The sequence below is a fragment of the Rhipicephalus sanguineus genome, chromosome 3 (genome assembly GCF_013339695.2).
Source record: "Rhipicephalus sanguineus isolate Rsan-2018 chromosome 3, BIME_Rsan_1.4, whole genome shotgun sequence".
NCBI lineage: Eukaryota > Metazoa > Arthropoda > Arachnida > Ixodida > Ixodidae > Rhipicephalus > Rhipicephalus sanguineus.
Window position 1 is genome coordinate 118,523,880 of NC_051178.1, and position 14,314 is coordinate 118,538,193.

The 14,314-nt window shown below is 45.6% G+C and overlaps 1 protein-coding gene across 1 annotated transcript in view; it reads right to left on the reverse strand.

The window, feature by feature from the left end:
• The window catches only part of LOC119385785 (integral membrane protein GPR155-like), a 130,483-nt gene that overhangs the window by 22,234 nt on the left and 93,935 nt on the right, over nucleotides 1–14,314 (reverse strand). The window contains exons 10-11 of the mRNA XM_037653169.2: nucleotides 11,517–11,600; nucleotides 2,925–3,130 (exon numbers count right to left, since the gene is read on the reverse strand). Coding sequence (XP_037509097.2) covers nucleotides 2,925–3,130; nucleotides 11,517–11,600 — 290 coding nt within the window. The remainder of the gene's footprint in view (nucleotides 1–2,924; nucleotides 3,131–11,516; nucleotides 11,601–14,314) is intronic.

Sequence of the window (14,314 nt, forward strand, 5' to 3'; positions counted from 1 at the left end):
TCTGAAGCCATGCAGGGTACCAATGTTTATTATGAGCTTGTTGATATCATCCTTACGCGGGATTCACGATTTGCTGTGTCCAAATATATGTTCACAACGTCAGCTACCACAATGGTTTAATCATGATCATGGGCGTTAGTCGTCGCGATAGAGACATGCCGTCAACATGGGTGCATCCACGTCAAAACGGTGCTGTAGCTGCCAAACACGACTAGACATTGTACAAGCTCTCATATATCACTGCACAATAAGCACTACTTCTGGGAAGACACGTTTCACTTTCGTGTTATACCGATTCCTATGACGGAGGGATCAGCCATGTTTTTTTTTTCTTCGCGACACTCGCCATCCTGCCTAGTAGTGGCGCAAACGTTTGCTTAATGTACCGCGAGAAATGCCTCAAGAAGCAACCACGTGGCGCATGTTTTCCGGCGTATGTGCATTTTTAAAGCACTGTCGGTGGATGCGCGTCTCCACAGAAACTAGGGAAAGACCATGTCAACTCGACAGCTGAAACGTGTTCCTTCGAACCCAATTAAGACACAATCACAGCAGATGACTGCGTGTAGATGACAAATAAAACAGCGCTTAAGATGGGACAAGAAGAAGACACAGACACGGCACCACGTATTCGGTTTAAAGGGGTGGTGCCGACAAATTTGTAGGTTGCGCGTTCTTTGCTGCAAACATTTCTTAGAGCTCCAGGGAGCGTGATACACGCACCAAGATTCATGTATCTTCGCTAAATAATTTAATATCGCCTTATTTATGTGAACGACTTTCGGTTTCGGTTTCTGGGTGCGAAATTGGGTAGTCTACACTCGCACACACGTGCCGCACAAGCAGCATCAAGTCAAACTCGCCGACAGCTGCCATGGTTAGCTGCAGCAGCCGCAATTCTGACTCTGCGTCTGCATCCGCATCCGACCCCAATGAGGGCATCGAATTTTTTCTTTGCTGGAAGCATCGAGGAGGAGGACGTACGCAGCTCCGTTGAAAACATTTTTGGTCCCTCGGAACGCGCTCTAGCACGTTGCGGGCCGCTCCCGCGTCGGAACAGGAAGACCAAGTCTCTGCTGCGCCACGGGTCCGTTGGAAGGGTTTCCATAGATGCAAATGCTGTAGACGCCTGGCGCCTGCCCCACCGTGTATTACTGCCATGCGCTCTGATCACTCTGATCTGTTGTGACGTCACTAAAACTTTTGTTGCGTTTCCCATAGAGCGACGTCAGCGTCAGGTGCGCTAGCGATGGGTCTCGATCGCGCGAACGAGCATTTAGGCTCTCTTTATAAGCGAATTAAAATATATATTACAAGTTTGCTGTGTCCGACCCTTCGTGTTGAATGTCCTTGCGTACAGAGGAAACACACAACAGGCTTTTTATAGCCTCGAAATTTGATGGCGCCACCCCTTTAATTAAGCGCTGTTTTTTCGTCTTCTGCAATGTACCAACCAGCCCAATCAAGCACACCGCTCAAGATTATGTGTAAAATATTCTGTACTGCAAATGTGGCTAGATCACGCTTACAGCCGCATTTATATGTACCAAAAAGCCAACTGCACCTGAAATTATTTCTATAATTAGTGGTCGCTTTATGGTGCTTATATTTCCTTTTTTTTTACTTATTTGTTAAAAAGCAAAAGAAAAATCATCTGCCCGATGTTTAAGAACAAAAAAAAAAGTCTAATTAAAATCGCGTTTACCCTGAAATTGCCGTCACGTATTCGGCTTGGCGCTGCCCGAAACGGCCCCAGTTCTCAAGCCTTTCCGCGTTCTCAAGTAATTGAAGAGCGCGAATATTTCTGGCCAAATCTCCAACGGCTCGCTCGCCGTTTGCCACCTGCCTGCCAACCGAGATCTCTGAAAGTTATAGGATGCGGGTACATCACCCCCCCCCCCCTTCCCTCTGACATTTCACATGTCGCGAAAGCGCTAGCGGAGGCCCGCATTCTAAGTCGGTCTGTTTCAGGCTCTCTGAAGAGAATTCGCGGAATGGTGTCAGACATCCAATGTCGAACGTCGTACACCGGTCCGATTTCCCGTATAGCGTATCGGGAGGCTTTGACCTGGAGGAGGCAATTTGCGAGTCGCGGCTTAATATTGAACAAGATCCACCCCTTCTCTTGTTGGCAGGCCCAATATGGAGTAAAGGAGAAAACAAAAAAAAAAAGCGCAGTAACAGGCGGCTCGTTCGCGCTCTTTATTTGAATACATGATGTTGTTCGCATATAGACCATCTGCTTGGACTTACTGCATCAGAATTATATTGGCTCGTACGTACAGATCCGGGGAGCTTCTCCTTTGACAATGAGACAGGACAAACAAAAAAAAACAACTTGCGTAGGCACCTGATTTACATTCCAATTTTCGCTAAGTTCGTGCGTGGAGTCGCAGCGTCGTAGCACTGAATCGTCGGGCTGCATACTACACGGCTGTGGAGTTTTCGCGTGATCACTATACCAACCGAACAACAATCTACTAACGCGAGTAATAGAAGCCGTGAAAAAACGCGAGAATTCACAGTGAATCAGGACCTCTGATACTGCATTGCAAGAACGGTTTAGTTCCCAGCTTTGCCCCAGGAAAGCCGTAGACCAAAGCCAACTCCTTGTGAAAATTATGTCATCGCTTCATTTCCTTTTATGCATCCATTACGACGCTTGATTTTCTTCGCACTCGACCAACCGGAATGGTGGGCGGAGGGGTGGGGAGGATGCCAGAGGTGTCACTTCGAGAAGCCCTCCTTTTATGGAGTGGAGAATCCTGCGCACGCCTATGCTTAGAAGACTCAGCAACGCGCCTACACAGCTACCCAGTAGTCGAATTCCGAAAATGGGTGAAGGTTTACAAAGCAAAAACTTGATGTTAGTGAATGTGCATCCGTTTCCAATGCATTCCGAGCTTTCCCATGCGCTCCCTTACCCGTACGCCGCGAAGAACATAATCCGGGCGTGCGTCGACAGTTCTGGAGCATTGTAGTGTTTGAGCAGGAACACGCAGAGAGCCATGCTTGCGGTCCACGCTCTCGACGCGTACTGGCTGCACGTCACCAAGAATACAGCCACGTGACTCAACAGGCTGTGCGGACTTTGAAGCAGCCACAACAGCACACCTGCGCCCTTGAAGAGCTGTGAAAAAAAAATTGTTCCACGTCATTATAGAGATATTTAGGCTGTATCGCTGCGCTCCAATCGTGTATTTCGATCAACGTCGTATTCAGCCTCTAGGCTGCGCTCAAACAGATTATCAAAAGTTTTATTGTATGGAATCTGTATTTCAATCTTGCAAAAAAAGGTCATATAGCGATGTAAATATTACGTCACAGTGCTTACGCCGGCTGATAAACAGAACACGTTTCAGCTAGAGCGTCCCGAAGTTTAATTCCTGACAGCGTAACTTAGATGAGCGTCATTACGTTGTGACATGTACATACCACGATCATATTATCTTCTTTTTTTTCCTTCTCCTTTCCTGCCCTCCTCCTCCTTTTTGTCCTCAATCCCCTCCCCTATACAGAGTAGCATACAGGCGCCTTTATATACGCCGGAAGAATACTCTGTTTTTAATTAAAGAGCTTTCTCTTCCCTTACCAGCACCTCTGTACTACATCAGTGCGATAAACGGTTATAACTCTGAAGTTTCAAGCGAATTTCCAGCCTCATTACTTCACGGCGAGTTGTTTTTTTTTTTTTTTTTGGGGGGGGGGGGGGTGCAGGTATGGCATTCTGTTTGTCGCCTTCAATGGAACAGCTCACTATCCCCAACAAACAAACCCTTAATCGGAGGAACTCTGTGGGGAACAAAAGAGCAAGAAAGTCGCATGGTCCCTTATTGAATTCGCGTAGGACGACTCGAAAGCGAAAGTCATCTTCTCCTGTTTCTTCTTCTCATTCTTCTCGATCGATTGTATTGACCCCCCCCCCCCCCCGTTTACGAAAGCTTTATGCTCCTGACGCGGTTTTTCACTGCCTCTAGGATCGGAGGCATTGCAAGCTTTTTGCACCTCACGTGATTTTGCAGTGCCTCCGAGATCGGCCCACCTTTGAGCAAGCGGCAATGTCATGAGAAGTCATCGTGGTACGTCCCCCTGGCGTCATGATGACGTCACAAAATTTTGCAATCTGCGACGTCGAGACGCCGTGATATGGTGACGTCATCACATTATCATGATTTTGCGCATTGTTCGTGTTGACCTGACGTTCACTTTTCGCGTTCGATGAGACATCTAATGGCTTTCGTCTTGAAATGAAACACGTTGAACAACCCGTTTACGACTCAGGAGTATGGTGGCGGAGTAAGTGTCACTCCTTGATTATATGGCGCTTCTCGGCATGCTACCACTAAAGACAACTTCCGCCTGAACTTCGTGCCCGCATTTCTTCGAAAATACTTGCAAAGCACACATATCTGTGTTACGATACTTTTCCTGAAGAGGCCAGCTTGATTGCTGCGTAGTCTCTGCGAGGCGCACTCGGTAGCCGGTCGGTAAAAGACGTTCTCAGGGGACATGGATTTCCGACGTGTGACGTCTCCTTTGGTATGCCTCTAGAAGACGTCGAGTATTGGAAATCTATACACTTGGCGAACAGATCGGTAAAGGGCAGGCCAGCCCCAATCAAGGAACGACGCCATCAACATCGTACCTTCCGCTCCTTCACCCCTTCCCCCGGTTCTTGTCATACCTTACCACAATCCCGACATCCAGTAACCACGAGAAACAAGGAGGCCGAAAGCCAATCAATGTTTCTCTTTCTCTCGCACTTCTCACATCTCTATCTCAGTCATTGACGTCAAATGATATTGCAGCTTCTGTGCCATATACATTATTCTAGTCCTATGCTTTGCTTACGCCGGCCATTGCGAGTAATTTCTAACTCGGCCAATTGGCTACCTTATTTTTGCATCACATGTGAACAGCATGACCAATAATGTGCTTACCGTTCCTACGGAATAAAATACTCGACTGCAACGATGTACAGAAGCGAAACATTCTGTTCACGTTCAAGTAACACAAAGAATGAATGCCTCATCTTCAATCCTAATGTTGAATGGGAGTACGATGTTACGCTCAGATCAACGTCAAAGTAACAAAAACAAAGTCTTGTTTTACCAATGCGCGTCATTTCTCTTGTCCTGCGATCAACATGGTAATCTACAAAGGGAAGACTAGAACATTTCTTTCCACCCTTTTCATATGACCATGCTTCTTGAGGCGTGCTTGAGCAGAGTTCTTTGTGTTCGCTGAGAGCTGCTGTGTTCGACACAAATGGTCCTGTGTCGGTACTACATCGACATATCTTCATCTCATGAAGTGACGTACGGATCAGCGTTGCGAGAAGCTAACGTTTTACCTCACCTCAGTGCTGCTTTTTTACGCCAGCTGCAATAAAAGTGAAGTGGGCGGCGAGTGCGACACTTTCAGCTTCGCTTGTTGTGAATAGCAGTAAATTAGTACCGCCGACACCTATTGCAGCGAGACACGGAATCTATGAGTCTAACTTCGAATGCCTAAGAGACATTAGAATAGATCCACACAGGGTAATGTTTCGTGTAGTATCAGCTGCAGCGTTACAGTGCACATTTTACGACAGTCTACGCCACATATTGTTAATGATTGTACACCCTAGGCGTCCTTTAGAATAATCTAGACGCACGCTGAAATGGTTCAGATATCTGTCATTTGGAAATGCGCCCAACCTATCTCACTAATGTAGGGCTTTCAAGCTGTATCTGACGTACGCCAATGATTTCCTTCATATTGCGCCGAAAATAATTTTTCTTATACATTATGGCTCAACCTGGCCACACATGCCTGTGTACCTGCTATGCGTAAGAGCTTATTTCTAGGGCACACATTAAGAGTATTGCTGTCTATTGAGAGCAAAATAATCGATCCAGATAGGCTTATGATATATCGCGATCACACTGAACTAGCTTTTGCACTATGCGACTATCATACCAGTAATGAGGAGGAAAGGGAATTGAAAGAAACACAAAGGTTATAAACAGGAGAGAGCCGACCCACCACGTGTCCTTGATGAAGTGTAGTTTTCTTATAGTATAACATTCATGTCTATTTAGTAAGGGGTAGTAATGAAGTGATAAGAATTGATCAGGGAAGGATGCGCCGACCAACAGCTGAAAGGCTAGTGGTGCGTCAAATTGTGGTTGTTTTCAACAAGTGCGATCGTAATCTGGGCTTTCCTGGTTTGTAAGTACACTTTTATTCTTACGTCCTCTGCTGGAACGGCCGCTGGAAATGGTTGGTTTACGGGGTTTAACGTCTCAAAGACTATTAGAAACGCCGTAGTGGAGGTATCCGGATAATTTAGATCACTTTTGGTTCTTCAACATGCGCTTACGTCGCACAGTACAACATTTCACCCATCGAAATCTTTATTCTCTCTTCGGGGAGTAGTTCGATTCGCGACTCTCCGAAAGATAATTAACGCGTAATTTTTGAAGATAGTTATATAGGTGGGCAAGTCAGTAACCACCGTGAAGGGTAACAAGTAATGTTTTGTTTCCTTACTGTGACTGATACGCATTACCTTAATGGGACCACGAGGGACCGAGCAACAACTCGTCTCACGTGGCTTTCGCATTACACCCACGCAAGGACGTGACCCGAACCCCGCAGCCCTTTGCAATGAAGCATGACGTAATGAACACTTAGAGCAGTGATTGGCTGAGAACATCTAATGCGTGGGAAGGGTGAACCACTCTCAAATATATTTAATCGATAATCGAGGTTTTTAACCAGCCTTCTTATACATTAGTATGACGTGATTGTGTGATCCGTTGGGGGGAGTTGATTTCTCGCAGCGGGTAGCAGTGCACTCCAGTAGCATTGTAAGCATACTTCGCAGTTGTGTTTTATTACCTACGACTAAATCAGTATAGCAACAATTTTCTGAAAAGCCGGCGCCAACAGGATAATTCAATGAGCGATATAGGCTGCAGCATAAGATATAGAAAAACCCTTGTGGCTCCAATCTTGAAGAGAAAAAGAAAGCAATTTCTTATTATGGGCATGCCGACCAAATAAAAATAAGTAGGAGTGGAAAGGACGACAGAGGCCTTTCTGATAAAGTAAACGCAGTACCTGTCCACTTAAACGTCTCTTTAAAAAAATGCGTTCGTTCGCTTGACTGGTACGTCAGGTAAATATTTGCCGCGAAGCAACTTCACCGTAAAATCAAGGGAACTCGAACACGAAAACACGGCTGTATAAAAAGGTAGCTTTTTTGTCTACGCCCTGCCGCCAAATCTTGCTGCTGCAAAAAGAAAGGCCGTGCTAGCTCTAAGACTTTAAAACATCAAATTCAATTAGGCTAAAACAGCTTTTCAGCAGGGCCTGCAGTTGTTCTACCATCAGGAATGAGGCACTCTTTAGGCATGCTACGTGTGCGTGCGCAACTGTGTTTCGCAAGCTAATTATGCTAAAAGCCAGCTATGGATCCCTACTTTTGTCAATCCAGGGCCGCTTTTTTTTTGTAGTACTTGCTTAAGACGGAAGTGTATGGTGCCGTTAACCAGTTTCTTTAACTAGGAGAGATGAGAAGTACGACCCAATCATGTGAGTGCCTATAGCTTCGTGACCTCGATCAAAGAACACGAGATTAGTGTAAAATACGTGCATCGTTCTTTAATTTAGACTGGCTAATGTCGCCAACTGATAATGCCATTGTAGAGTAGCGATGCATCAGCAAATGTGAGCACGCGTGTTTTTAATTTTTTGTTTGTACAATAAAAAGAACGCTCAACTCGCAAGGAATACAAGACTGCTGAATTTTCCCAATCATACAAAAATCGGTCCCAAGTACGTCGGTTAAGCCATATCCGCGTAATGTCGGGCGTGATGCAGCTATCAGAATCAGAATGCTTAGTAACTTCATTTCGATGAAAGGTTACGAGATTATGTTAAACGAATATCGAGTATGTCTTCCATAAAGATAATGGAAGCCCAAGGTTAGAGAAAGGACGTGGGGGTCTCGAAATATTCATGCGCCCCTCCTAAAATACTTCAATCCCCTCCCTTGTTTCCAAAGCTCCTGGCCACAAACATACAGAACGTGCATCTAAACATGTTTACAGGGACTTTGAACGGTAAAACCACATCATGTTTGTGACAGCAGCTACAACAACCGCGGACTATTTCTGAACACTTCAGTTGCAATGAATGAACGGGACAACCGCAGAAATTCAGCGCGTCATCAATACCACGAAGGCGGTACTCGTTCGTTGTAACGGCTCTTCGACCTCGAGACGCGACTCTAATACGATCAGGCTGCGCACACCTGCGTAAGATATGACACCGAGAAACCAGTGACCTCAACGTCGGAGTGGTCAACTGTACTAAATGCCTTGTTTTATGAAAACAACGGAGGAGTCCGAGGAACGCGTTTCAGTACAACTGAATATGACGCAGTACGAACTCCTCAGGTCTGCATTTCTCTAGTTCCTCGTTTGCAACAGTAAATAGGATTCTTGTCCCCATGTCTGTGTAGGTGTCCCTTGACGCATAGTAATTCTACTACTGCGTACGAGATAAAGGCCAGGGATAACGTAAGAATTTTGAATTTTATTCGGCGTTTCGTATTGAATTATCAATAAATCGTCTGGTGGCGAGCCGTAGACGATAAGGCAAAAAAAATAAAAAAAGTGAGCCAAAACTAGTGCTGAAGTACACTATTAAGCGGCACAGGGCACACCAGAATCACGGGGGCTACAGAAAAACGACGACATATAAGGGAACAAAGACAATAACAGTAACATAGAATAAAAACTGCACGGTTAAACACCGCTTTACCACATTCCAATTTAAAAGGCGTAACGCGTCCTTTTTGCTTTTATACAATTCAGTTATTGATTTATCGATTAGGTCGTAAACTGAATTATCTTGTGTTACATGGCCTGTTGTCACCTTTGTTCAAGCTATCTTTCATCTTCTGCCAACGACTCAACAACCAGTAGGCCGAAGCAGAGCGCCGTAGTCCAATGTTAGACTAGCGATTTTAACTTTCGTAAAGTTCTACTCAAAGCCGACGCTGTGTGCAGGGCGACCGCCGCGAAGCATCCAGGAGTCAGAAGGTCGTCAGTGTCTTAGCAGGAGGAACCGGTTTTACGTTTTCCGATAAATGCTTCGTCCGAGCGCCATTTATCAAACGCGATACACTCTGAAGTTCATCGCAATACGAGTAGTATAGCAACACTTCGTGCGTTGTCCAAAATCATCCACCCGCACGTTTCACCATTCACACTCCACAGCAGGGTACCAGGGACGAACGTTAGGAGAAACTGAAGCGCCTCTACCCTAAATATTCTAGATGTCTTCGTGCGAACGTGTACCACTTGCACTTGAGCGTGGGGCCATCCGGCATTTAAGTCTATAAATGTTTGTACGTTCGGTGTCCGATTGAGAACGCTCTGAGCCAGCTAGACGGCACTTTCGCATTGCCCCTCCACGTGACTTCGAAAGTAAACAAGTACCAACTGGCAAAGTTAGAAATTGGGCTAGTTGGTTGTGCATGTTGGGAGGGAATTGCGCTACAGTTAAATGGGACGTAATAAAGCTAGAGGACGGACGAACGGAATGGACACGACAAGCGCAAACTATCAACTGAAATTTATTGAAAAGAACGTAGAAGGCCGCTCGACCTGGCAGAACAGCCTGGCATGCTTTTTACAGGAGCCCCTGAAAACGCTCACCGTCAATGATCCTTTCCTCATCAGTAATTCGGACAGTGTTGTTGAATTCCTTGAAACAACTTCCTGCACCTCAATTTTCTCGATTCACGTTAAGGACCTCTATTACAACATTCCGCAAAAGGCAGCCCTCAGAGCAGTTGAAGAATCGATCGGAGAATTCGGAAATGTTGGATTTCAAAACCAATGTGGGATAAGCTTAGCAAATTTCATGAAACTTCTGGAAGTGTACTTAGGGGCGTTGCTCATAGAACACAGTAGTGTTGTATACAAGCAAGTCGAAGGTATTTGCATCGTGTCTGGCCCCTACATTCTCGGACATGTTCTTGGCGGTAGGAGATAGAGCACTTCATCAACAGTTTCAAGGGACCAACGTCGTGAGATGCTTCAGGTATGTCGATGACCACCTCGTGTGGGTAAACCAGCCAATAGACGCAACCGCCGTGGAAAGAGTGGTCAAGATGTTTACGGAAGCGCACGAAGGTCTGCAGTTCACCCATGAAGTTCCCATCGAAAGTACCCTAAAATACTTAGACCTGGCAAGAAGAGAGCCATATGTGCTACATGTACAAAACGAGAGGCGAAAAAGGCATTCTTCGCTTTGACTCTGCACACACGAAACTAGTGAAGAGGGCGATCGCTAACGCATGCATGCTCCAAGCAATCAAAAAATCCTGCGCACACAGATGCAGTGAAAGTTTCAACTTGCAAGGGCAACGCCTACAAGGAAGTGGTTACCCGGACAGCGTGCTGGTCTCCGTAGGAGAGAGCATGTTGCAAGAATTGAAGCGAAGGAAAAGCGCAGACCGCACGAAGAAGGACAAAAAACCGGTGGTTGTCCCTTACGTGCACAAGGCATCCCACAAATTCAAAAAGATAGGAGCCAGGCATGAGCTGGACGTTGTTTTTTCTGCCCCGGTCAAGCTGAAAAGTATGTGCAAAAGAGTAAACGACCAGGACTTAAAAAAAGAAGAATGCCGAACTCGTCATGCCAAAAAATACGTAGAATGCGAAGTTGGCATTGTGTATTCCATCCCACTGACTTGTGGCAGGGCATACGTGGGACAATCGGGTCGTTATGTGAACGAACGGCTGAAAGAGCACCGCTACGCATGTCAACAAACGGCAATAACAGGCAACTTGTCAATGCACTGCAGAGAATGCGGATGCAGCCCAAAGTTCGAAGAAACTGCAGTATTAGCCAAATCAAAGAAGAAGAAGACCAGAGAAATATGGGAGGCCTACCATATAACTAACCAGCAAAGCGCATGCGTCAGTTCATGCTCCATTCAACTAACCCCACAAGAAATCGACTTCATCAGAAGAAACAAGCATCATTGACGTCATCCACATCAGGCACGTGTGGCGCAAGATACCTGTTCAGAAGAATGTAATGCCCTCTCCCTTCGTAGATTGACCGTTGTCCCCCTTTCATAGAATATTTTCGCCCTTCAATGTTCTTTTCAATAAATTTCAGTTGATAGTCTGCGCTTGTCGTGTCCATTCCGTTCGTCCGTCCTCTAGCTTTATTAAGTCCCAGTTAACTGTAGCGCAATTCCCTCCCAAAATACCAACTGGCCATTCTTGCGGCTAGTCTTAGCTACATCCACATACTGTACCCAAAATATAGCTACTCGTCCTTCTCGTACTGTGATAAGCTCATACAAAAGCTTATAAAAACGTAAACAATAAGCCTTCTTGAAAACACCTATGGGTATGGTTATGAAAATTCGCGTGAAAACCTCTAAGCAAAGAATTTTATAGGAAGGTAGCACTTCCTATTATTACGGACAAAACCACACCCACCTCGCAGATGAGCAGACACAGGAGCACATTGCAGATCAGACTCTTAGTTCTTCCCGTCAAGATAAACAGTCCGATGACGAGCACCTGCAAAACAAATCGGTGTCACATTTTTGGGACGAACCCTCACCGATGTTGGTCAGTGTGTAGAACCGCGATCAACGTGATTAGTGAAATCTTTTTCGCCATAACATGAAAGCGGCGGACTTCGCTTTACCTCGCCCGCCTTACTTTTCTTGTTATGTCACCGGATTTCTTCAGTTCTAACGAACAGGCAAGTCGGAAGAAATTTTAAATTCTCCATTACGTATATTATAAGGTGTTTGATAATCTGAACAAAGGGTTCTGGCAAATATGGGGTTGATATGTTATCCTTTGAGCACTTTGTCAACATTGGAAGTTGTGCAGAATGGGGCCAAAGGGAACCACAAGGATGGCCTTCTGTGAAATGAAGCGCACAATGCCTTGCACGACACGTGCCATATACAAGAGTCCTCTTAGCTAAGACAAATTTTATATTGGAAAAACCGGAAGGCGCATGAACATTCGCTTGCGTGGGCATGTGCGTTCCCTGGAGGCTGCTGGAGGGTCAAACTTGCCAATTCACTTCCGTCGTTGCAGGGGCCGCTTTCCTAGGTTATCTCAGGCTGAGATCATCGGCAGGAAAAATGGTCGGTTGAAAAGAGAGATTGTAGCGACCGCGGCCGTGCGACGCTTATAAAGGATGGTGACTGCGTCAGTTCGCCGTCAGTCTGTGTTACTCAGAATGAACTTCTGTTGCGTTTCCATGTGATTCATACCTGCTAGGTGCCTCTGCTGTCTTCAGGCGTTTATCTAGCATTTCTTTTTCACCCTTGTCGAAGGTTGCTCCGTGTTTTTTATCGTTACTTTTTGTTGCTGTTTTGCGGCACCCACGTGCGTCTGATCTATATAAGTTTGGAGTTTGCCTCTTTATAATAACACTTGTCAGTACCGCTTAGCGGTGTCTTTTTACTCTGTCCCGTGTGCTTTTGCCGTTACTTTGTCTAATCATAATTACCTACTCTCATCTTCTATAGCGTTTTCTCGGAACATGTGTCAAGTACAAACTGGGCTTGACAGAGCAGACCCGATCCATCCTTAGCCGATATGAGCGTTCGTCTCTTACCAGGAGGTGTTTTCAAAGTCATAAAGTATAAAAAAGCACACTGAAAGCATTGGTAGAGTCTTTGCGAGTTTACGTGGCGCTATACGAGTGCGCTGTTGGCATTTACCTGTACACGGTCTCTTTGCCGCCGGTGGGAGCCATTACATATGTCGTCAGTCATAGTGCCAGCTCGCACCTGACTGCAGCAGCAGCGCAGATCTTGATGTCCCCATAAATGTACATGGCCCCTGTGGGACTCGGACATTTACACAATGCATGGCCTAGGTTCGTTAACCTCCGAACTACAACTGCCGTCTGCAACCTTGCTTGAACTGTTTACAGGCTGCGCTACACCGTTTGTTGCCCGGCATAGTATTTACTGGCTCCTCTAAGTCATCCTCGTTGGAAGAAATGCTCGTGGTGCTGTGCGCGACACATGCAGCTGCGATGAAATATTCGCGCACCTCCGTTTGCGTGTGCCGGAACTATATATCGTCTAGGCTAATGCGCCTTCGTAATCCAGTCGCTAAGGAATTGCGCTGTAGAGTTGATCCCATCCGCAGTGGCTGCATCGCAGGCGAAATGCGAGGGACACTAGTGTAGTGGGATTTATGTGCATGTTAACGAGCATCATACGTAGTCCCGCACTATGCGGCGTACATAGACAGTAGTTCTTGACAGTATTTCATTCACTGGTCAATCGTCATTTTTTTTTTTTTGCAGAAAAGCAGAGGTCTATACTCGCGTATAGTTTTCATATCAATGAAGGGGCCGCTATCAACGCGAAGCGCCACCCAAATGCATAGGTACACTTTCGAAAGAAATTCTGTGGAGATCACTGGAGTAAGATTGAATTTAAAAAAATACAAATGCTGTATTCGAGAAGTATTGGCGGCCTCACCGTATTTTCGCTTGTTTGCTTTTGTTCTTTAATTCATTGTTTTACCCGTCACGGTGGTCTAGTGGTTATGGTAATCGACTGCTGACCTAAAGGCCGCGGGATTGAGTCCCGGCCGCGGCGGACGCATTTTCGGTGGAAGCGAAAATGCTTGAGGCTCGTGAACTTAAATTTAGGTGCACGTTAAAGAACCCCAGTTGGTCGAACTTTCCGGAGCCCTCCTCTACGACGGTCCCTCATAATGATACCGTGGTTTTGGGACGCAAAACCCCAGCAGTTACTATTATTAATAATTTATTGTTTACGTTTTCATTTTCTTACTTTTTATTGCGTGTTTACTTCAATGTTTTCTTTTTCTTTTTTTTGCTGTTTATAGTGATGAGAAGGTATCGGACCCACGTTACAGAATGGGCGTGAAAGAGATCTAGAAAGGCATTGCCTTCGACAGTCGAACATTCTCGTACGTACGTCTATTAGGTTACACTGGGAAATAAAATAAGAAAAGCCAAACATTTCATTTACAACCTAAAGATAAGGCGAAATGTACCACTGAGCGTGCGATCGTGCTTAATTTTACGCCTTCCTCTTTCGTGTTTGTACACAGGAAAAAAATGAAGCACGAGGATGCTACTCGTATTGAGTCTGTTCGAAAAGCAAAAAAAAAAAGCGCTCTAACTCTCAACCTGCCTGACTACTTGTTGCAGTAACAGTGTAAAAGTCGCACCCGTCCACTTTTTCCTTCATTCTCACACAGAATTGGGAAGAACACCTCTCCCG